The 22,397-nt window shown below is 39.0% G+C and overlaps 1 protein-coding gene across 2 annotated transcripts in view; it reads right to left on the reverse strand.

Moving 5' to 3' along the window:
- CPNE4 (copine 4) overlaps nt 1–22,397 on the reverse strand; it is a 227,630-nt gene that overhangs the window by 98,765 nt on the left and 106,468 nt on the right. For both annotated transcript variants that reach the window (XM_017818008.1, XM_017818007.1), the window contains exon 3: nt 12,637–12,816. In XM_017818008.1, coding sequence (XP_017673497.1) covers nt 12,637–12,816 — 180 coding nt within the window. The remainder of the gene's footprint in view (nt 1–12,636; nt 12,817–22,397) is intronic.

Raw genomic sequence — 22,397 nt, forward strand, 5'->3', positions numbered from 1 at the left:
CTTTCCACATCCAACATTACTTGAACAACTTCATAGGATAAACATGTTTGGCAAAATATGCCTGGGCATCATCCACATTTCAGCAACAAAGCACATCAGTAGGTAATGGCCAGAGCTGGAGGAGTGAGTAATGCAAAGTTGCAGCCAGGCAAAAAAAAGGGCTGTGAGACAGGAGTGAATAGGATGATTTTAGCCTGACATCACCACATGGAAACATGTTTGTCCTGCCCATCAGTTTGCTGAATTGAACAGAAAAGCAAAGGCAGCACCTCAGATTACCCTCAGCTACTATTTTGATGGAAGTAGCAAGACAGAAGCAAGTTTTAAACAGGCTTTAAATATGAGATAGGAGAACCATCACAGGCCTGGACAGCACACCCAGAATCACTGTGTCCAGCTTCTCATTTCTACTGCAGCTATACCTGGCAGATGTGTGTCTAATTAGAGGCAGAGGGAAATACCCTCTCCTGGAAATTTATTACTCTATTCATTATCCTTACTGTAAATATATTTTCCTAACAGCTAATCCAATTCTCTGCAGTTTAAGTCCATTATTTCCACCTAACGCACCATAAATAAGCAAAATAATCTTTTTCCCTTTGTCCTTCAGGCAATCTGAAGACTCTCCATAGTCTTCTTTAATACAGAACCTGAGTTTGTCCTATCTTTCCTTTTTGATGAAACTTTGTAGCCCTCAAACCATTCTCTCTATTCTCTGATGACCCTTCATGGACTGGCCCATAGACACTCTTACAATAATGCTCAAAATTGTGCATAATAGCCCTGGTCCTTCCTATGCAAGAAGAGCTTCTCATTTCAAGGCTGACGCACTTCAAAATTGCATTTGACTTACTTAAAGAACACTATGATACTGTTAACAATGATTATTTTTGGACCATTTTGCATTGCCAGCTGTTTCTTACCCTGCATTTTTACACCTGGCTATTACTTAAGTGAATAATTTAACACTCCTTTTTGGATTGCCTTCCATAAAGCAGTTTGCTGCCATCATCTCACTCAGTTTTCCAAATTAACTTTTGGATTTCAACACTAGTGTTGATCAGTGGTACCAACAGACAGAAGTACAAGTAAGATTACAAGTACTGCCAGGATTCAGAAGTCCTTTTTCTTCTCTAGCATCTTGGAAATACTGTTTGCTGTGACCACTTAAGTTGCCCATACATAAGTTGTACATTCAAGTAGAAATCATTGTATTCTGGTGAACAATGAGGTGCAATTTAAAAAACTTTGTTTGAGATTCTCAGATGGCAGGTAATACAGAAATGTGACAGATTATTCTTAATATATTATTAAACTATGGGTTGTGTACCAACTAGACAATGAATTATGGCAGCTGGGGAGCAGAGCCCATTCATCTCTATGATCTCTCCTCCTCCTTTCCCCAGATGCACAGACAACTTTGTAAAATACATGAAGTTTTTCCACTGAAAGCTGTGGGTATTTCTACCAGAAGCTTTTTCAGATATCTTATATATATATATAGCCATGGCATGAGATAGAACTTGGATGGGAACCTGCCCTTCAGCTAGCCTCCTTTAGAGATAGCAGGACTTTGCCTCCCCTAAACTACCCAAATATTTACAGCTCCCTTTGCAGCTTTCAAAAGGGTCACAGCTTTCAAGAGACAGAGGTTGAAGCTCAGGAGCTCCTGTGCAGGTGGCAGATAGATGGCTTGCAGTTCCAGAGAAGATAATTTATTCTGACATTCTCATTAGTAGACCGCATTAATAACACTCACTCTCTAAGCCATTAGCATCACTGTGACACAGTAAGCACTCTGAACATGTAAATATGTGTATTTGGGTGCAATCGTTTACCAGTTGTTAATTAAGTGGCCAGTAAAATGAATCCTCCATCTGGCAACAATGTGCCAACATTGTTGCCTCAAACTGTCATTGCAAAAACTGTCAAGGAAGCAGTAGCAGTAGCAGTAAATTGCTGTTTTTGTTCATGCACTGTACAGACCGGGTCTCCTTATTAAAAGAACCATTTCTATGGAAGCCATCAATTATCTATCATATTATTTGTTAATGTATCAATGTAAAACTTATTCTGAACATTGTCATAAAAAGCATTTTCTGACCTGATTGGCAGAGAGCAAGTACTAAACAATGATAACTTGAGGGCTAGGAAGCATTAATCTAAGTTCAGAGTTACAGTGATGGCTGAACTGGCAAGATGTCTTACAAGAATTTAATTTACTACAGGTCTTCCATTTGTCAGGAGTCTTTGGTTTGACTCCGATTTCAAAAACTCGCAAATTAAAACTTCAGCTTCAGAGAAAAAAGGGTTTTGTCTAAAAGTGATGTATAGAAGTTCTTTCTAAAACACAAATGGTAGAATCCAGTTCAGCCCTAGTAAACCTCATTACATTTCCAGAACATGTATTTTCATGAACATTTTATTAGAAACATGACCAATCAGTGAACAAATGGATGTAGAAACCTGTCCTAATTGAGGCTGGAATAGAGTTACTTTTCTTCTTAGTATCTGGTATAGCACTGTGTTTTGGATTCAGTATGAGAATAATGTTGATAAAAAACTGATGTTTTGGTTGTTGCTAAGTAGTGCTTACCCTAAATCAAGGACTTTTCAGTTTGCCATGCTTTGCCAGTGAGGAGGTGCACAAAAAACCAGGAGGGAGGCTAGCCAGGCCAGCTGATTTGAACTTGCCACAGTGCTATTTCATAGCATAGAACACCCTCTATACAGAGTATGATACTTCATAACATAGAACATTTCCCTATATAAACTGGGAAGAGTTGGCTGAGAGCTGTCAATCACTGCTAAGGAATGGGATGGGAATCAGTCAGCAGGTGGTAGGTAATTGTATTATGCATCTCCTGTTTCTCTTGGGTTTTATTTTTCTCTTTCTCTCCTTTTAATTACAGCTAATATTATCGTAATAATAATAATATCTTAATTTTTTTAATTATTAAACTGCTCATATCTCAATCCATAACGTTTACCTTTTTTTTCTGATTCTCTTCCCCACTAGGGCAGGGACAGGGCAAGGTGGGTGTGAGCAAGTGGCTGCATGGTGTTGACAGCTGGGGTTAAAACACAGCAGTCCTTTTTGGTGCTCAGTGTGGGGCTCTTAAAATAAGACCTCAGAATTTCAGAGGTGAGACTAAGAGAAGTGAAGTTTATTTGCAGCTACAGACACATACAAACTACTACCCAGTTCTGGTCTAAGAGTGCCACATGTCCAATAAAACATATCATACTGAATATGTTTGAAAGGTGTGGAAATAGAACAGAATGTAAAAGCCACTGCTCTGTTTCTGAGAAGGATGTGCACATTAAGTTATTCCTATTTACCAAATACGCAATCATTGCAACAGAACATCATCTTGATTAGTTTTCTGATCTCTGGTGCTAAGGGCTATCAGCTCTGTGGTAAGATGGGGGTGGGAAATTCCCTTAAAGATGATCTTAATTTGCCTTATTACAGGCAAGCCTACATAGGTTAAGGACAGGTCTGGACAGATGCTCAATATTGCTGTAATGAAGTCTGGATTCACATTACCATATGATCTTATTTCCAATTTAAAATATGTAAAAGATGCTTTGCTTTTTTATTATTATTTTAAAAGTATAAACAGATGCAAGACTCTCGATAAAAGTACCAAGGCGCTGACACCAGCTGTGTACCATGCACTGCTCAGCAGTGACTCAGAGACAAGGACTCTGCTGAAGGTTTGCTCTCTCCTATGCCTGAGTCGTGACTAATCAGCACTGTGTAAGATGAGCTGTGAAATGTAATGACCCATTTTACCTGGCTTGTTTAAGAAACTTTTAAAATATATTTCTCTATGTGGTCCTTTCTTAACCAAATATAGGGATGAGTTTCAGTAATATCATACAGAATTCCCAATGGTCATAAATCAAGCTAATGAGAAGATTTCAATTTAGCTTTTTAACCAAATTATTTGAAAAGCATTGATTCGGCTTTGCAAGGTGACAGAAGTCAAGTGTCTCAAATTCTTTACTGGGACTGGCCTCTTCTGCATATTGGACTTTCTTACAGGAACCCCAAATTTGGCTATTTAGACAGTCAGATTAAGCACAAATTTCCCTCCACAATACACAACTTGAAGAATTCTTTGTATCTCTTCCTTGCCAGCTGGGATTGCCAGACAAGTAGCTTTCATTTCCTAGCATTTCTATGTTAATTTCTCTCCCATATGGATTATTCCTGTTATATGGATTTGCACAGTTGCTTAACTTCCTTCTAGCCTTCTAGCCAACCTAACTCTCTCCAGGACTGCAAAGAGCACCAAGTTACATTTTAGTAGCATTTTTCCCTTGATCCAAATGCCTTTTACAGAGATTGAATCTTCATGATAAGATGCATTCAAGTGCCTGGAGAAGCAATCTCCCACCAGACAGTATGCCCTAGAGCCACGTTGATATATTAAGGAAAGAAAAATAGCAATCATACTCTTTCAAAAAAAAGTCTCTCTTGAAACTTTCACCAAGCCTTAAGTTGTGGTTGAACCCCAGCCAGCAGCTAAGCCTCACACAGTCACTCGTTTACTCCATCCCAGTGAGACAGGGGAGAGAATCAGAAGAGTAAAAGTGAAAAAAACTCCTGGGTTAAGACAAAGACAGTTTAGTAGGTAAAGCAGTCAGGAGTTCAGTAACCTGCAGGAAAGCAGGGCTCCATCACATGTAACAGTTACTCGGGAAGACAAAACACCATCATTCCGAACCTCGTCCCTTCCTTTTTCTTCCACTGGTTTTATACGCTCAACATGACACTATATGTGGTATGGAATATCCCTTTGGCCAGTGGGGGTCAGCTGTCTCAGTTGTATCCCCTCACAAATTCTTGTGCACCCCAAGCCCACTCCCTGGTGGCGGGGGATGAGAGGTGGGAAATGCCTTGACTCTGTGTAAATGCTGCTCAGCAATAACAAAAACATCCCTGTATTATCAACATTCTTCTCAGCATGAATCCAAAACAGAACCCCATTCAAGCTAAAAAAATTAACTCCATCCCAGTCAAAACCCAGTTAAAACCAGCACACTTTCCAAAAATCTCCAAATTTTTCACTAGACATCCAAGTGTGCTCCAGTGGATGTTGAACCCTGATTAGCTCTGTGGCTTAATATGGTTTCTAACTCAACAAACATTGTAGGGATTTCCAATATGGGAAAACAGCAAGAAATGGACATTGTTACCGTGGTGGGAAGGAAGCCATGGGAAAAGTATGGAGGAGCAGTTCCCTAGGGCAGAAAGAGGAACTTGAACAAAGGACAAAAGGAACTAATGTTGCTAATAGGTAAAAATAATATAATATTGTAGGTAGCAGCAAGGACTCACAACCTAAATGAACAATTGCAGCCTATTGTGCAAAAGGTATAAAAAGCCTGCTGAAATAATTAATAAATGTCTTTGCTTTCAGCATCATGCGAAGTCCGTGTCCCTAATTGCCACGAAGCATTACCTTCCCCTCCTACCCTGGGCACTACTTCAATTTGTATCTTTCCAAATTGCAGTTGAACTATCTCTCTAAATGTATAATGACCACTGTAAGCTCTCAGGCTTGTCCATGGTTTTGGCATCATGTTAGCTCGTGCACCAGTGCTCAGCTTAAACATCATGAACACTCCAGTTGCTTTTGGACTGCTAATCCACGCATCTTTAGCTGTGATACTAACTATGATCATCTACTGAACCTCTCTGAGCTAATTTTCTCATCTCTTTTTTTTGCTCACACTCTACATGTGCTTCCCAAGTGGCATGTTTCACTCAGCTATCAGCATCTTTTTTTAAACATGGCGCTACTTTGTTTACAGCAGTGTGTACACATCCCTGTGCTGGCATTTGTCAGGCCAGCTTGGAAGGCCATTCTACCCAAACTGCATTTCTCTGTGATATAATGACTTACAGTTCACAGTACCACAGATCTGCTTCCTGCCCCCCTCCTTAAACCTCAAGCAAGGGCTAACTCTGTGCCCTGAAGCTGTCTTTTCCAAGCATTTGGCCTCAATTTTTAATTATGATTTAGTGTCTTAAGATGGGCTCAGTTAATACCCCAAACTGACAAGACTGAGTCTTCAACCTTACATCAGCCTTCCATATTTTCATTTTATTTTTCTCAGTTTAGAAAAATGAACAAACATTAGGGATTCTTCAAATTCCTCTAATACAGTGTCAGTTGTCCTTCTCCAGTTAAATTAACTAATAGCTATTGAAACAGTAAAGACTTCAAACCAACTTTAAAAGATGTCTGTCTCTACCTTACCGTCATCCTCTTTGCACCCCGCTGCTTGCAGAGAGAGAATGAATGCTATTCAAGCCTTCTTTGGGAGAAACTACTGTATTGGGTCTTTCAGTCTCTTAGGTTGTGGTATTTTTGCTTGTACCGTGTTGTGCATTCCTTGGATTCAAAAAGTGAGACAAGTACTTGTGAAACTTCAGCCTCCAATTTCAGATTGCTCAGCATTGTACAGCAACCTGCCTTTCTAAAGCAATAGTTGGCTTGAGTAAGATTTCCAGAACCTCCTGAAGTTACAGCTTATTTAATTGTTTGCTACTAAAGGTGCTAAAATGCACAGTTGGCCTAACCTAAAACATCTTTTATCTGAGTTCTGTTCCTTTCTTGACAAGCATTTGCTATCTGGCCAAGCTGGGGCAGAGATTTTAAAATATACAATTAAAATGACTTGACTGTGCTCAGTAAAATAATTTTTATCCTTGATGCATAGGAGGAGAAGGATTCTGTGGCACCTAAAACTCAGGACATAACCATATCAAATGTATTTACCAGTTATGCTATGTACTCTCTTAAGGTCTCCCCTTTTAACATAGAAGTAAGTATAACCCTTAAAGCACCTTTTTCACAGCTATGAGGTCTCCCAAATGAAGGACTGCAATACTTTCATGATATTGCTCTAAGTAGAATGATACAACCAGAGTGACAAGACAAATGACTGGAGAGTTAACATTTATCAAATGAATCTTGAAGCTTTGTAAATTAAAATATTAGTGCACTCTTACTATAATCTGTTCAAGTCAAATACTGTAAGCTTCTAAACACTCACAGAAAAAATATTAGACCTTAATGCCATTTCACCCATGTAGGTAAATAATAAAAGACCAATTTAAGCGTAGGCAGCAGAACTGAAGTAGCTCTGGCTCACAGTGTAAAAACTCTCTCTCGTTCTTCACGCATTCGTCCTTAGCCTGTTTTTTGAAAAAGCAAGATTTGTACAACTCTGATGTGCTCATGTTTTTCTTGCTATCTATCCCCCAGCTGCTTTTGAACCCACCTAATATTTTTCATGAATGGTGGCAGTTAGTCACAGATGCATCAAGCACGGTACACTTCAACATGAAGAGAGACCAGATAGTACGTAAATGCCAGTGACCTTAGCTCACTCTCGTGGAAAAAAGGTTTGGGGGATGAGTCACAGATACCAAGAAATCCCTTCAAGAGAACTAGTTCAGATGTACAAGTCAATAGCCAAGGAATTTTCATTCTAACTGCTCACAGAATTCCTCTTTCTTGGTAGAGCCAGTTTTAGTGTTATAATCATCCTCTCTGTACATATGATTCTTTCTGTACCGCACACCCCTCTCCAAGATTTCTTTTGTTCACAACAGTACTGTTCAGCTCACAGTCTATTTACAGCTGAATTATATCTCTCCCTGTCTTTGTGAAACCTGAACCTGAAAATAGTCAATTGAAACAGAAGACTGAGAAAAAAAGATATCTCTATTACAAGAGGCTTAATGTTATTACAGGAAATAGCTTATCAATAGCATAAAAAGTCATTGAATTTAATTAGTATGCAGAGTAGCAGCCCCTTTAGAATTAGTCATAATAGTAACTCATTATAATAGCAAACTAAATTTTAAATTATTTTTCCAAAGACGGCTACAGTAATTCATACAAAAAGATAAAGCATGTAAAAACAAAGCAGCACAAACTGTACAAGTAATTCCATTAACTTTGGTAAAATTCATCTAGAACTGAAAATCTTACAGCTTCAGAGAGGTTGCAGTGGCAAACCACGAGTTTTCTGGGGATAACTGAGGTGTTGAAAGGGTTTGGTAAGGTTAGGGAGAGTGCTGCATTCATGAGTTGCTTGTGCTCTGAGTCAGCCCTGGTAGAAAATGACATTCACATCTGATAAAGTACACTATTCATCCCACTAATGAATAGAGCAACTTCATTTGGAGGAGATCAAAGGCCAAGTATTTAAAGGTACCCAGATGCCTAAGGAGGCATACAGACACCTAATGAGATTTAGGAATTCAAATACTTCGAAAAAAACTGGTCCTATGTCTTTTGCACAGAAGCAGTTGACACTCTATTAAACAAATATTCTCATACAGACTACTTCAGTTTAATTAATTCAGGTGCAATCATGGATCTTTTAGCCTTTCTCTAATTCAAGAGCAAGGAGATTTGCAGTTGCTGAAACTGAACTAATAATCAGTCAGCATTTTCAAGTGCATAATCTGCTAATGGCATATATTATCAAAAGCACACAAGAAACAATTATACTTGTTACTGAGAAGGAAGATTTCCAATCTAATTTGTACACAAGTGTGTGTATGGGTAATATTAAATCTCAAAATAATACTTGAAAAGGTTCTTGACAGGAAAAAATTTACAACTCTGCGATTTTCTTCTGCTACTAGTTGAGCAAGTAAGGGAATAATGACATTTTAACACATCTGTAAATTAAAAGAAACTAAATAAGGAATAGAATCCTGAATTCGAAAATGGCAAAGATTAGCTGCGGTAAGTACTGAAAGAAAAGCCACAAAGGCTACGCCAACAGAATATGTCACAGAGAATAACCCAGCCCATAAAGCTGGGGTGATTCACAGCATTTAAGAAATAACAACTTTACTGGTTCCCATAATTTAATGACATTGCAGGCACAGCTGAACAGTAATCAAGAATGTCTTGGCAACATGAGTTTGTTTAGTTCTCATCAGAAAATGTTTATTCATTGAAATAATTTTTGTGAGTTCTTAAAGAATAGATTAAAACTTCAGGGTGAAACTTCAGAGGAAAAAGTCTTTCTAAGCCATCCTCCTGACACATCATTCCTGTGTGGTTAAGTAGTTAACTTTGGCTATTAGAAAGTTTGTGCCCTTACTGTACTAAATGATGCAATTTTAATGTTCTGTAAATTTTATGGAATATGAAACCAAACAATTCCAACAAGAGAGCTTTAGAAGCTCAGAACATATTAAGGCACTAACACATTAGATAGTCTTTAAGGCCCCTTCTAACCAAGACTCTTCCAGGATTCTATGAATCTAATTTCACAAATATGCTTCCAATTAAGAATAATCTTTGTGAGGTTACAAGAACAACACAGTATAATTTCCTTGCTTAAATAGCTACCATATGACTGTACAACTTAATTGCTAAAACCAGTATTATTAGATATTAGTTTTATGCAGTTACTCAGAAATTAACTCTAAGATGGAAAATAATAACATTTTTTTAAAAGTATAGGTTTTAGTTATGTGCTTTAGCCTACCTTTTAACAACGTCACTTTACTTAAGCAATACAGCACGGTCAGCTTAATTGCTTGGAGTATGGTACATTTCTTGATGCAAAGTTCCTTAAGAAACTTCAATTTATAAACAACTTATAATTGCAAACCATTATTTTAAGATTTTGCTACTAACCGAGGAAAATTTGTCTGCACTTTCAACTTTACTACCTCCTGTAATATTTTAGGGCTTTTTTGATCTGGCTGTCATTCCAACTATACGGAACATATTTGTTAACATTCTGCCAATCTGCACATTACCAGGAAACTCAAGAAGCTGGAAGCCTGGAATGTAGAAAGAGCCTTTCTGAGTGGAAGGAACAGACTTTTAGTACTTAAAAACACACAAAAAAGGTTCCCCCAAACACCTCACACCAAACTTCCTCCTGTCAAACCCTTCAAGAGATAATCTCCTATTGTTTTATTTGAAAAGGTAACTTTTGAACATGATGGACAAGATAAATCACTTGAAGGAAATGCCTCTATTTAGGACACTGACGTTTTCCTAATTATATCCAGCAGGTATCTATCCACAGCCATTTATTCTACTGTGTTTAAATGCTGTGGCGTAGGAAATGCCTGTCGATGCATTTACTCTTCGCATCCAGGTATAACTGACTGCATGCCAGGATGCTTTTAACCACAGTATTTACGAGTAGAGGCACAAAATTGAAATGTCATGGCAAGAGCAATAGAACTAAATCTTGCTGCACATGCAGTGGGATGTCATCAGAGTGTATTGGTTCAGGATCTAACAAGTCACTGCTCGCTATCACACAGATTTATTTGAGTATTTGGGAGGAGATTACTGACACCTTCCAAATTAATGCATTTCTTCATTGTTTGCATCCAAGACCCCAAATTTCCAACACACTTGTACCCATCTGGTAGGCTACATGTAAGACTGAGATCAGAAGAAAGAAAACTCACTCCTCTCTGTCCGCTTACTTTATAACTACGCTGTTGCCTTTCCCAGCATTTATTATTCCTATTAATTTTGTTTTTGGTAAGAGTATTACATGATTTGGGCAAACATGTAGGTTTACTTCATATCTAAGTGATGATCTATAAACAGGTACAGGTAGCAGTGAATCTCTCATAGATCAATTATTACCTAGAAGAGGGCATAGAAGTTGGCACTTACGGAGATGTGGGAGGGGAGTCAGTTTTTCAGACTATGCCCAAAAATCGACAGCCTTCCTTGATGTCTCAGATAAGGCCTACTTGAACTGGGAAAGTGAATTTAGAGGCACTTTGACATAAAATCCTGTTTTATTCAGGCATTAGAGTGATGTAGAACAACAAATTTATGTCAAATTTATCTCAAGAAAAGCCATGGCTCTATTATCATCATGAAAAAAATATGCTGTAATTACACCAAACAGCTAACCATGAGCGTAAGCTCTGTACGTACAGACTATGGTGCAGGATTTTCAATGCTGGCTTTACGTGAATGACAATTCCAGTGTTACTATTTTTATATCAGTTGAGGAATCATATAAAGGTAATAAACTAGAAAAGGAGGGGAAGGAACGCCACAAAAAAGGTTTAATATGAGATCAGAGTCCTCCAGGCTACATTACTGTGAATAGAATTCACACTGTTATTATTTTTGCTTGGTTACCATTAAAATTACACTGCAACCAACTCAGCTGTGTGCTATTTATAGAGATCAAATCATTATAAAGACATTTATGCTACAGGCAGCAGCAACGACATTTTTCCCTCCCTTCCTTTTCAAGCCAATTAAGAGAGAAGAACATTATAATAACATTTTTCTTTGTTTCCCATTCTCTTTGGTCTTATAGGATAGCTTATTTTGACACAAGAATTCTGTCAAAAGGAACAGACTTTACAGAGCACTGTAAATACCCTAAATATCAACATCTTCATATTGAGCTTTCAATTTAGTAAATGCACATATTTCATACTATTTCTCTCACTGGGAGAGCTTTTCTTCATTCAGCATTTGCCCAATAGCTCTGGGGAAAAAAATCAGTGATTCATGTGCAGTGAGGCTGAGGTAGGAACAACAAGAGGTGAGAAAACAGGAAACAAAAGCTTTGCAGCATTTTCCATGACAAACTACTATGTTCAGAATACAAACTTCTGTGGAAGTACTGCAAAGCGTAATCTAAACAAAAGCACTGCCTGCTCTCATCACACAAGCTGGAGATTGCGTGATGGAGGGTGCAGAGAGCAAATTTATACTCAGTTCAGTGAAACTGAGACCATCCTTGGCATTGAGATTAAGGACAAAGCAGAAATCTGTGTTATGAAACACTGCATGACAAAAATGCTGCCAGTTAGAAATAAACTGTGATACCTGGGACACTGTAGCGTGCTACCAGTCAGCAGTATGGGAACTCACTACAGAACTGGCTCTGATGACCTCTAAATATCAATACTGTGAGGAGGACTTCTCACCTTTAAACTTAGCAATTTAAAAAGTTAGCTAGCTATCCTAAACCAGCTGTCTAGACTCTCCCGACAACTGATGAGGAAAGAGAGGTATCTCCTGAAGATAATTTATCCTCATCTGTGATGGCTCTCTCAGGTAGAACAAATCAGCTGTTGGAACTGTCTGTTTCTCTCCACTGAACTAAAGATGGAAATCAGAAGAGTAACTTAGTCTAGACACCTAACTTCAGGATGACTGAGAGTCAGAGAAATTAATCCAACCCTATTTCTCTATTTGCCACATCACCAGATACTACCCTCTGTGAATAAATGGTATTTTTAAGTGTTCCTTGGACTTGGAACTTGCTAAATCCCATATAATGTTAGGAACAGTGACTTTCTCCCAGATCAGTCTATTTTCCAACACCAGTCTAATGAGCATGGGCTTTTACTGTCCAGAGCCAACCACTGATGCTCTGTTTCCTATAAGCACTGGCTCACTTGAAGCTGTACTACAGCAGTAAATCAAACCACCAGAAGTTCTTAATTATCCTGTTCAAAGCACCAGTTAAGAACTTTGTCACGAATGAAAAACCTCACCCATCAGTCATTTACCAAAGCAATATATTTAACATATATACAAAAGAAGAGGGTCGAGGGCAGAAAATGGCAGTGATACCTACTTGTCCAAGAGTGCACTCCATGCCACCAAGAAAATCCGCTTCCTTCAGCCCATTGTGGTTGCTGCTAATGTCATGCACTTCAAATCGCAGTCGCTGCACTTCTTCAAAATAGAAGTCCACTGTGAACAGCTTGGAGAAGACAGGATTTATACAGGTCCGAATCACTTCTGTCCTGTCAACCTGCCAAATCAAAAAGAGGTCATATGAGTGGTTTCTCAGTGACGGACGACCAGGAGCTTCTCAAATACACTTTCCGCGTTTATCAAGACTGACAGCTGTGACTATGGCCTCAGATACTACTGTTTGCATTGTCAGCAGCAGTTCCCATTTCTGTGCAGGGCTGGCCACCAACACAAGATAAGGCCAATTTCCCTTGCCTCGCCCTTCCAGCAAGCCTTTGGCAGATACTGGTAGGAACATGGGGCACAGTGAGCAGCCTCCTTTGCAGAGTGAGCAACAATTGCCCCACCAATTGGGCACATACTGGATCAATCTGGTGGCAAGTCAGGAGCTGTGCATAGGCAAAATGACTGTCCTGTGCTAGACTAATAACTGGGAAATAAGCTGTAGAATAGCTATAAATGTAACATCTCCAGCAGTACCCATCCATCAGTACAAAACAGCAGCAGAGCGACAGTTTTACCGAACTAAATGGAAAAGCAAGCAAAGCCCCCAGTAATTACTGATTTTGGACAACTTGCATGATTAAGGAGTGCAGAACAGGATCCACAGCAACAACTTTTCTTATAGAATACATCAATTTTTTCATCCCCCTAAGTTGCATCACAAGAATCTGATGGATTATATACTGCTTTTACGTAACTCTGAGCCTTAAAACTGCTAAAGAAACACTATCAATTCTATATTGTTATTTCTTAAAAAAAGTGCTCATAGAGTACTTTCTAGTTCTCTTAAAATGTAGTACTTGGGTTTCCTATTTTTGAAGTAGGCCTTTGCTACCTTTCATTATGATGCATCATTGGTGACACCGTAAGCAATGAAGCAATTTCCTTTTTTCCATTCTCTTTGCCCTGCACAGAAAAAAACTTGATAATTCTGTAAGATTAAAGGAACTGATCCTGAAATGAAAGAGGTGGCTGGTGCGCCATGGAACAGGCAAATTAAATTGCTCAGAGGAGGAGTGATGAGATCTTTTGTCTGATTCCTGATCAGGAACATCTGTTGTGCAAAAAATGACAGCTGCTTTCTTTACTTTTCAGAGTTTATAATGCATTAGCCTTGCTAGTAGTTATCGGCAAGGACACAAAGAGTCAAGCAAATCAAAAGCATGGGAAAAAATGAACAGTTCTTGGTAGCATAGACTGATTTTAGTGCTCATCAAAGGCGTCAGATTGACAGCTCTGACAGCTGAAATTCTTTAGCTAATCATCAAACAGATGCTACCAGTCACTAAATAGATGCAAACCAGTGCTACCATTGCTGTCTTCTCACATAGCTGTGTCAATGTGCTCTGACTATGCCAAGGTGAGGCCACCACAAAAATGAAAACAGCCTTACTTACAAATTCAATTCTTAATCTCTTCACTTAGACTAGCTAAATATGATGGTTTTGATAGCAGTGATGCAAAGCATAATAAGAACATAAGGTGAGAAAAGATATCAGCTACCCTCATTCAGATGCTGGTCTATCTCAAAAAATTTTTGTTATCTCCACTTGCAATCAGTATGACTTCAAATCACTATTACTGCTGCAACATGAATTTTTTCTTATGTCAGATGAATAACCAGTTCAATGGGATGTCCCTGAAATCTCTTCTAAGTGGAAAGTGATTTGATTCGCTTGCAGAAGAGTGGTCATCTCATGAATTAGTGCATCAGCAGACCCAATAATCCAAACATTTAAACAATAAATTTTAAATCTTTCTTCATAGACTGCCACAGCAGTCTCCTAAACTCATTTCTTGTAATTGTATATACAGTTATGGCATCATTTTAATTGTTTCATTGGTACAGCAGATCTCCTCAGGCAGTAACTGAAGTTTCTGTTATTGTTTCACCTCAGCTCTTCCTTGCTGCTGGAATATGGGGAAAGGGTTCTCCACTGTGAAATACTGCATGATTTACACTTGTGCCCAATTCAGGTTAAATACGTGACTGTTCAGGGGAGTAAAGCACCTGAAAATGGAGGCACAGGTCTGCACAAAGGGACGTTAAGAATTTCAGTCTCACATAGCGATAAGACATTGCTTGCTTTTTCCAGCCTGTGATTGACTGATATCTTTCCTTTGACAGACACCGTACTAAAATACAGCCATTTCACTGAATTTCCTCAGTTTTTCCACATTATTGAGATGATACATCAAGCATGTCACAGCATGGGATTATGTGAGAAAAATGTATATTGAAAGAAGCAATGCCAACAGCTCCACAAGCAATATAAAATTCTCAGCTGTCAGCACCACGCAATAGCATTAACTGTATTAGTCTACCTTGTCTCCAGTCTGCTTTGTCAGTGTATTTAATAGTTACCCTACTTGGCTAGAAAGTCTGGAAGGCTTCCTCAGCATGGGAAGCCTGGCTCCATTTCCCCTCTTTGATTACTGTGCAGCAGGGCTAAGCACTGATAACCAGCTAGAGTGACTCATGATGAAGAAGCAGTGGTGAATGGAATAGTTCAATAAATTCCCTAACTGTCATGGAACACTCTAGGTTAGAAGATGCTATATAAACGTAAGGTATAATCTCCGTTTTACTTCGGTCACATATTAGAGACTGTTCTTTCTTATTACTGCTCTCATACTCAACTGTAAAGCCTTAACATTCTCTTTAGAAATGCTGGATGAGCATGAAACCTTAATGAAAACTGGTGAGAATACTATTGCTATGTGCAGTTCATGCTGATAAAGATCAAAGAGGTCATGATCTACAGTGCTGCAGACACTTAAAAAGAAAACCAACAAAAAAACCTGACTTGCTTTTGACCACAACAACTTATCCCAATACCTGCAGGGCCTGTTTAATTTCCATGTTCCATGCTAACCTGAAGGAGAGGTTCATAGCAGTCTGACAAGATGTCAGCCTCAAGTCACATGCCCTTAATCCTGTTGTCACCCAAAATCAGTAACAGCACTTCCACGTGCATGGATGATGAAAATACAGTTCAGCTTTGCCCAGCCTCATTAAATTGAACATTCAGGAAGTTAGAACTTCTCAGCACTAATGCTCTCCAAAACACAACAAGGAACACCAGCAACCAGAGTAAATCCTCAATACCTTTGCAGAAGACAGCTTTTAAGTCAAACAACAGTGTGTTAGAACCAGGTGAAATTTACACTATTGGTCTTGCAGAAAACACCAAACTCTTGGGCAATCTAATCCTGCAGACAGGTAGATTTTTCAACAGGACATGGACAGGGGTCATGCCAATAACTTTAGGATTTGCTGATGCCTGATATATGAACCATCTGTTATTTCTGGACTTAACTAGAACAAGGAATTTCTCCAATTTATTAAAGCAGAACAAATTTTCAGAAGAAACAATTGACAGTTACATGCACTTTTGGGCAGTGTCAAGAGGTAAAACTGACCTTAAAAAGCGCAGTGGTCATCTGACACCACCATCTGAACATCTGTTTCATGATGCAGCTTTACCTGCACTTTCCCTTCAAGGACAATTTATACAGAGAAAAGGACTTGCATCTTCACCTCCTGGGATGGACTCACGCTGCTTTCCCTCTTCATCTCTTTAGGTCCTTGTCACTTCACAGAAGGTGGCACCCTGCTGAGCAGCCAGGATTACTTGGCAGGCCCATCTGGAAGCAGCCACCCTTTGAGCTTCCCCTTGGGGAACTATGAATGACACACAGACACCAAAGCTGGCATCCACAGAGTAAAGCTCCATCTCAACAGCAGGAATTAAAATACAGAAAAGAAAAGGGCTTCTTGCTTTGGGCCTTCTGAATCCTCTTGTCAAACCTGTAGGAAGTTAGAAGCTGGGTCTGAAAGTTGTTTTCTCCCTGTACTCCTCACATGGATGGACAGTTAGCAAAAATGTTTGCCTGTTTCCCTGTTTGCCCACCATCACTGCTGAAGAGCTGCAAAACTATCTTTTCAGTCAGATAGCATCAAATTAAAGGAAGATGTCTCAAAAGACAGATGAACAAATACTTAAATTCTGGCTTCTTATGCTGTTTATATCTTTTGTCTGTGAGCTGCTGAAAAGTAGTAAGCTTAGTAGAACTCTGATAAACACAGTAATTTCAGTGAGGAAACAGTTCTTCAACCTAGAAAAAAATTTACTGACAAAGAAGTAATTCAAGGGTTGAAGTACAGGCTGAGGATCTCCTCTCCATCTTCCACCATTAGTTGAAAAGCGAAGCTTATGGAAAAGAACCAGTCTGAGAGAGATTTTTTTCTTCTTTCAAAATCAGATGAATGTATAAGCTACTGCATATACAAGCATAAACAAGGATTTTGTAGGTTACTGTCACCTGGTATCTAAGGCTTTCAAGTGACCATAAAAACAACTTTCTCATTATGCCCTTGGGAACAAGGAAAATGGGGAAATATCTACAGGACCTGATGCTCTGCACCTCAAGGCCATGCTTCAGTATTTAGCACAGATCAGTTGTGTGGAGAACTGCATGTGCCCCCCCCCACCCCCCCGGACAACTGGTACTTATCTGCTCTCCATTGTATTTCCAGCAAACATGCAACTAGCACAAAAGCAACACATTTTCAGTGGTTTTTACTTGGTATCCTTGAGGTGAAGAGCAGTCAAGGGGCATGTCTTCTAACCAAAAGGACAGTTTTGGGGGGGAATTTTAATCAGAATCATGAAACAGCAAGGCAATGCTATGGCCAATAATTATATAGTTGCCTCACGAACTAAGGCAAATCTTTGTTCTACAGAATGACGGTCTGAAAATCTATACTGGTGCTGCAGTCTCTAAAGTGTTTTTAAAAACCTGAAGAGCCATAAAAATGCAAATTTCATTAAATAGAGAGGGTGTGTTCTGCTATTCAGACCAAAGTCTGCTTTTGGTGGCTGCTACATTTTTAGTAAGTTCTTAGTCCAATAAATTAATCCACTGTTCCCTATATATTTAACAGGCTATCAAGGAAAAAACAACAGGCTGTGTTTTCAATAGAAGTCATTATAAAATGCTGATTAAACTGAGAAGAATCATATTTTTCAGCTGAGGTGACAAAAAGTACAGAGGTGAAGGGGTAGCATTAATTTTAGGTGATCTGAATTTTAACAAGACTGAAAATTTCCATGATACAGTACCTTACATGAAAATTTGATACTAAGCAGAAAGCAATTTACACTTTTCTTGGTGGTTCCTGAGGAAATTATTAATTTTTTTTTATTATTGACACTGCTTTCACACCATCACATTTCTATTTCACAAATGAAAAGTCATTGCAAAGGTCACCATAATTTATAGCCCTTGTTTTTCAGTTTCATTGATGATTGAAAACAGTGGAAAGAAACCAGTAGGTCTTTAATTCTTTTTGGGTTGTAGAGCTCAAAGCTGAGCACAGTCTTCTCAATGTCAGCAGAAACCTTTTGCTTTTGGCTTAAAGAGAAGCATTTAACATGAACGATCTGAAAATTATTTGCAATTAGTTTCTTTTATTTGTGTATCTATATAAATATTAGATAGCTTGTAAGTCAAAACCATGAAGACCTGCTTTCTAGCAATGGAAAATTAATATATAGAAACAGCCCAGGCCCCAAGGGGCTTCAGTCGGAACAACTGAAATTAGAGTAAAACAAGCATTATTATTTCTTAGTTGGACAATTCTTCATTAATAAAGCCCCTTTCTCTGTTCAGAGCCACTGACCGGCCTCTGCTTAATTACTTTTACTTTTTCAGTTACTTTTCATTGCTCATTAAGCTGAATGTTGGCAAACAGCTCAAAATGCTTCTTGTAGTTCCTGAGATTGGTGCTAATAACGCTAAGGTCATGGGTTTGATCACCGTATGGGCCACTCACTAAAGAGCTGGACTCGATGATCCTTGTGGGTCCCTTCCAACTCAAAATATTCTGTGAAATATATATCCATCTGTGAAATATAGTAAAAACTCTCTACACAAATTGCAACAGATAAATTATTATATGTACTATGCATAAATACTTTGAGAAGTTCCCGGGTGGAGTGGATATGCTCATAACTTTTAAAAGGAGAGAGAAATGTGATTGTTGATAGGTATTTGCATAGAGTTTATCTCATTAACTCAGAAACAAAATATAATACAGCTATAAGAGTCACTGCACAGACAGTCACTCAGTATCTGCACTTGAGGACCTGTACTGAAGCTTGGCAGACTCCAAGCAGTTTCAGAGTACAGGTTTCAGAGTCTCATCTGAGCAACTCCAAGCTCTCACAGTTAGAAAAAATAAAAAAAACCCTGTAGGTGCAATACAGGCTAACTACTAGTGCCAGGCAAATCGTGATAACATTGAATGGGGACATAGTTTCATGGGATGGGAAAAGACGCTGAATCCCCAGTATGATGAAAGCAGGACCTAAACTGGTTGGGAGCCCATGGGAATTGCCAGTTTTCTGGAACAAAAATCCTCTGAGAAAGCTACAACACTACCCTTTAGCTTTCAGACCATGTGCGGTTGTCATTGATGTCCTTGGTAAGTCTGGGTTTTTTAGGCTGCATAAAGATACTGGAAAGTGCAAAGGTATCCCTCTCACTCACTGTCCTTTAGGAAAGCTCAAATACAAGAGAAAAAAAAAAACAAGTGCTCAACTAATGCATTAATACAGAGTCACACTTCTCCTGAATGCAGTAGCTACCAGATTTTAGTTTACTATCCTCTGGAAAGAAAGATCTTCATTTCATTCAAATAATTATGGGAACTAGTGGACACCAGTTCTTCTCAGCCTAATGTCATGAAACCCAAATATTTTGGGCTGGAGGGATAATTTTTAGTCACGGTAATGAAAGCAAACAGATTAAAATTGTTATCTTGTTTGGAGACTTTCATGTAATTCCCTTAGTCTCTAACAGTTTTCCAGCTGCATTTGTCAGTTCTGGGAGACCTCTTCTGCCATGATTCTGTTACAGTTGGATGACACTGATGCACTTTGGGTAGATTATGACCCACTCTTTCCTACTAACAATATTTTAAAAACACCCTTCTATCAAAAAAACCCACAAAAAGAAGGCAAAACATTTAATACAACATATAATAAAGAATGTTTTAAAAAATGAAAATAAAAATATTAAATATTAACATGCTATTATTAATTTTAATTAATTTATAAAATCTATAATGGTAAAATATTCAAATTATTAAAAACTAAATTACCCTTAAAATCTTTTTTACTTTTTTTTTTTTTTAATAACAGACTAAAAGGCTAATTTGGCCTAGTGATAAACTGCAAAGCATCAAATATATACTCATCCAGTAAAAAAATAGACATAGAACGTGTGGTTGTATCACAGGGAATGAGTCAAACCTATTGTGCCCCTAAAGTACCGAGATGATCAGACATTTTACAGGGAAAGAGTGTGGCACTGGAACATGAACTTTGGTTAAACAAGAAGTCAGCCAAAGAGGTTTGATGAAACTTTTGCCTGGAAGGGTTTGAAAATAAGACAGCTGCTCCTCCTGGCCATCAGACTAAGGGCTCAGCTCTGTCTGATTTAGATCAGAATCACCAGCTTTGGTTCCTCACACCACCGGGGATGATCTGAGTCACCAGTTTATTGGCTATTCAAATGGCTCCCTCCACATTCTGTTTTCTATATATTATGACATACTTATTTTCCCAGAGAAACATACTGCAACCATGTCCCACCACATGACCTTATCTTTCCCGACCATAAGAAATGCCTCAAAATGCCACATACAGCCTTCAGTTTGCTTGACACATGAATGCAGTGCCATAGCACTGGTTCCATGGGGATGCCAGCTGACCCACAACACCATTGCCAGTCGCATCATGGGGTACATATGGCCAAGAAGGGACACCAGGACACTGGCACAGCAGTGCCTCTGGGCCATTTGCTGGTGTACCAGTGAGCCCCAACTGGCAATTGCACACACACATCACTGACTGATCCCTGACCTGTCCTGGCTTCTTGGGTTAGTCACCGTCTCAGCTCAGCTGCCAGAACTGCTTTGGCTCTTAGGGGGAAGCACTGATGGGTAGAGGGGTTGGTGAACTGCTGAACGGAGACCAGCTCCCTGAGGAAGCTTCTCATATGGAAAAGAGCAAATCTCAGAATGTGTCATCTGCAAAGGCTTTCACTTACAAAGCGCTTTCACTTACATCCTGGCCAGTCCAGGCTCAGGGATGCTGAGGGAAACGTGTAAGCCAATTTTAATTTTCTTCCTGTAAGTTTAGATTTGACATAAAGCATGGAATAGCAAAGAACTCTTAAATTTTAACTGATAGCAAAACGTAAATGCTGCACCTTCTCTGAGGCTAATTGCGGAATTTCTTCCATATGTAAAAACTGTAAAACACGAAGCTTTTTCCGATCTATTGACCTTGAGTTATAAAGGATGATACTTCTCACACCAGCTGCTGCACTGTGAATATTGAAGCCAGTTGTGAAGAGCCAGTTGCAGAACATTTCAGTGAATCTGAAAAGCAACACATCTCTTTCGAGCACATTATCAATGCAGCATAAATTAAGGTCTTTCCAATGAACAACGATTAACTGGACTGAACAGGGAAGACCATGATAAGGTAGTGAGATAGCACTGTCTTTTGCAGAAGATATTTTAAATTATTTTACATTTAACATGGGAACACTTGTAATTCTGAACTTTTGCGTGCACTATTTAAAGTCCTGCTAGAGATCACTAGGACAAGTCTGAAGAGAAAACATTAAATCAGGTACTCATAACAGACTTGGGAAACTTCTTCACAAGCAGTGGAAATTCCTGCAAAGCAGCACAAGCATTTAATCTCACCTGGAGCATCCAGGTTAGGCTCTTCCAAGTGTTCAGGGATCTCTTTTGGCCCCCACTAGCACTGCCTCAGTGGAGAGGTTTGTGAAAGCCCTTTTGTCTGTATCCCTGCTAAGCCTTGAAGTTGTCTCCATAATTAGCTATGAACTATCACTCAGGGGTGACCTAACACAATACCCTCTTGGGCACTCAAAAATTTAGGCTCACTTTTCCAAATAACTAGTTGCTTCAGGGCTTTGACTTTTATAACAATGTTTATCATTTTAACTAACCTGAGGTAGGCACAGTACTTTGGATTGTACTATCCATCTGTGAGAAAAGAGCCAGAACTCCCCAGCAGGAGGTACCCCTAACTGTAAATACTATGCCAGACCTTTGATGCTCTTTATCAGCTGAGGTGGGTGTATGGCTCCATCTTCTTATAGGACCCTCTGTGCTGATGACATGCTGTGATCATAGTGTCATTGACAGGAGATTTTCCAAAGGCACCTGAAGAACCCTCCCTTTTTTATCTCCCATATCTATCTGCTCTCCTCCCAAAAGTGTTTCAAGTAGATTTCTGTTCAATTGAATTGCCACCTGTCCCTCTGATTTTACTGCCAGCTGCCATATACAGCAAATTACAACAGCTCAAGAGCTACTTCTCTGCATTAACACCTGACTGAAAACCATGAGCATTGAGTTAAAGTTTAAAAAAGATTGAGCAGCCACACATACGCTCTCCTAGTGAGGAACCCCAGCAAACCCCTCAAGACTCCCTCTGCACAAGGTCAGATACTGCAGGAGCTGATATTCTGAAGGCCACTCCTTCCAGAGTGACCATGGCCATGCACTGAGTTGTGTTTTGGAGTAGA

Source organism: Lepidothrix coronata, unplaced genomic scaffold (genome assembly GCF_001604755.1).
Source record: "Lepidothrix coronata isolate B3197 unplaced genomic scaffold, Lepidothrix_coronata-1.0 Scaffold64, whole genome shotgun sequence".
Taxonomy (NCBI): domain Eukaryota; kingdom Metazoa; phylum Chordata; class Aves; order Passeriformes; family Pipridae; genus Lepidothrix; species Lepidothrix coronata.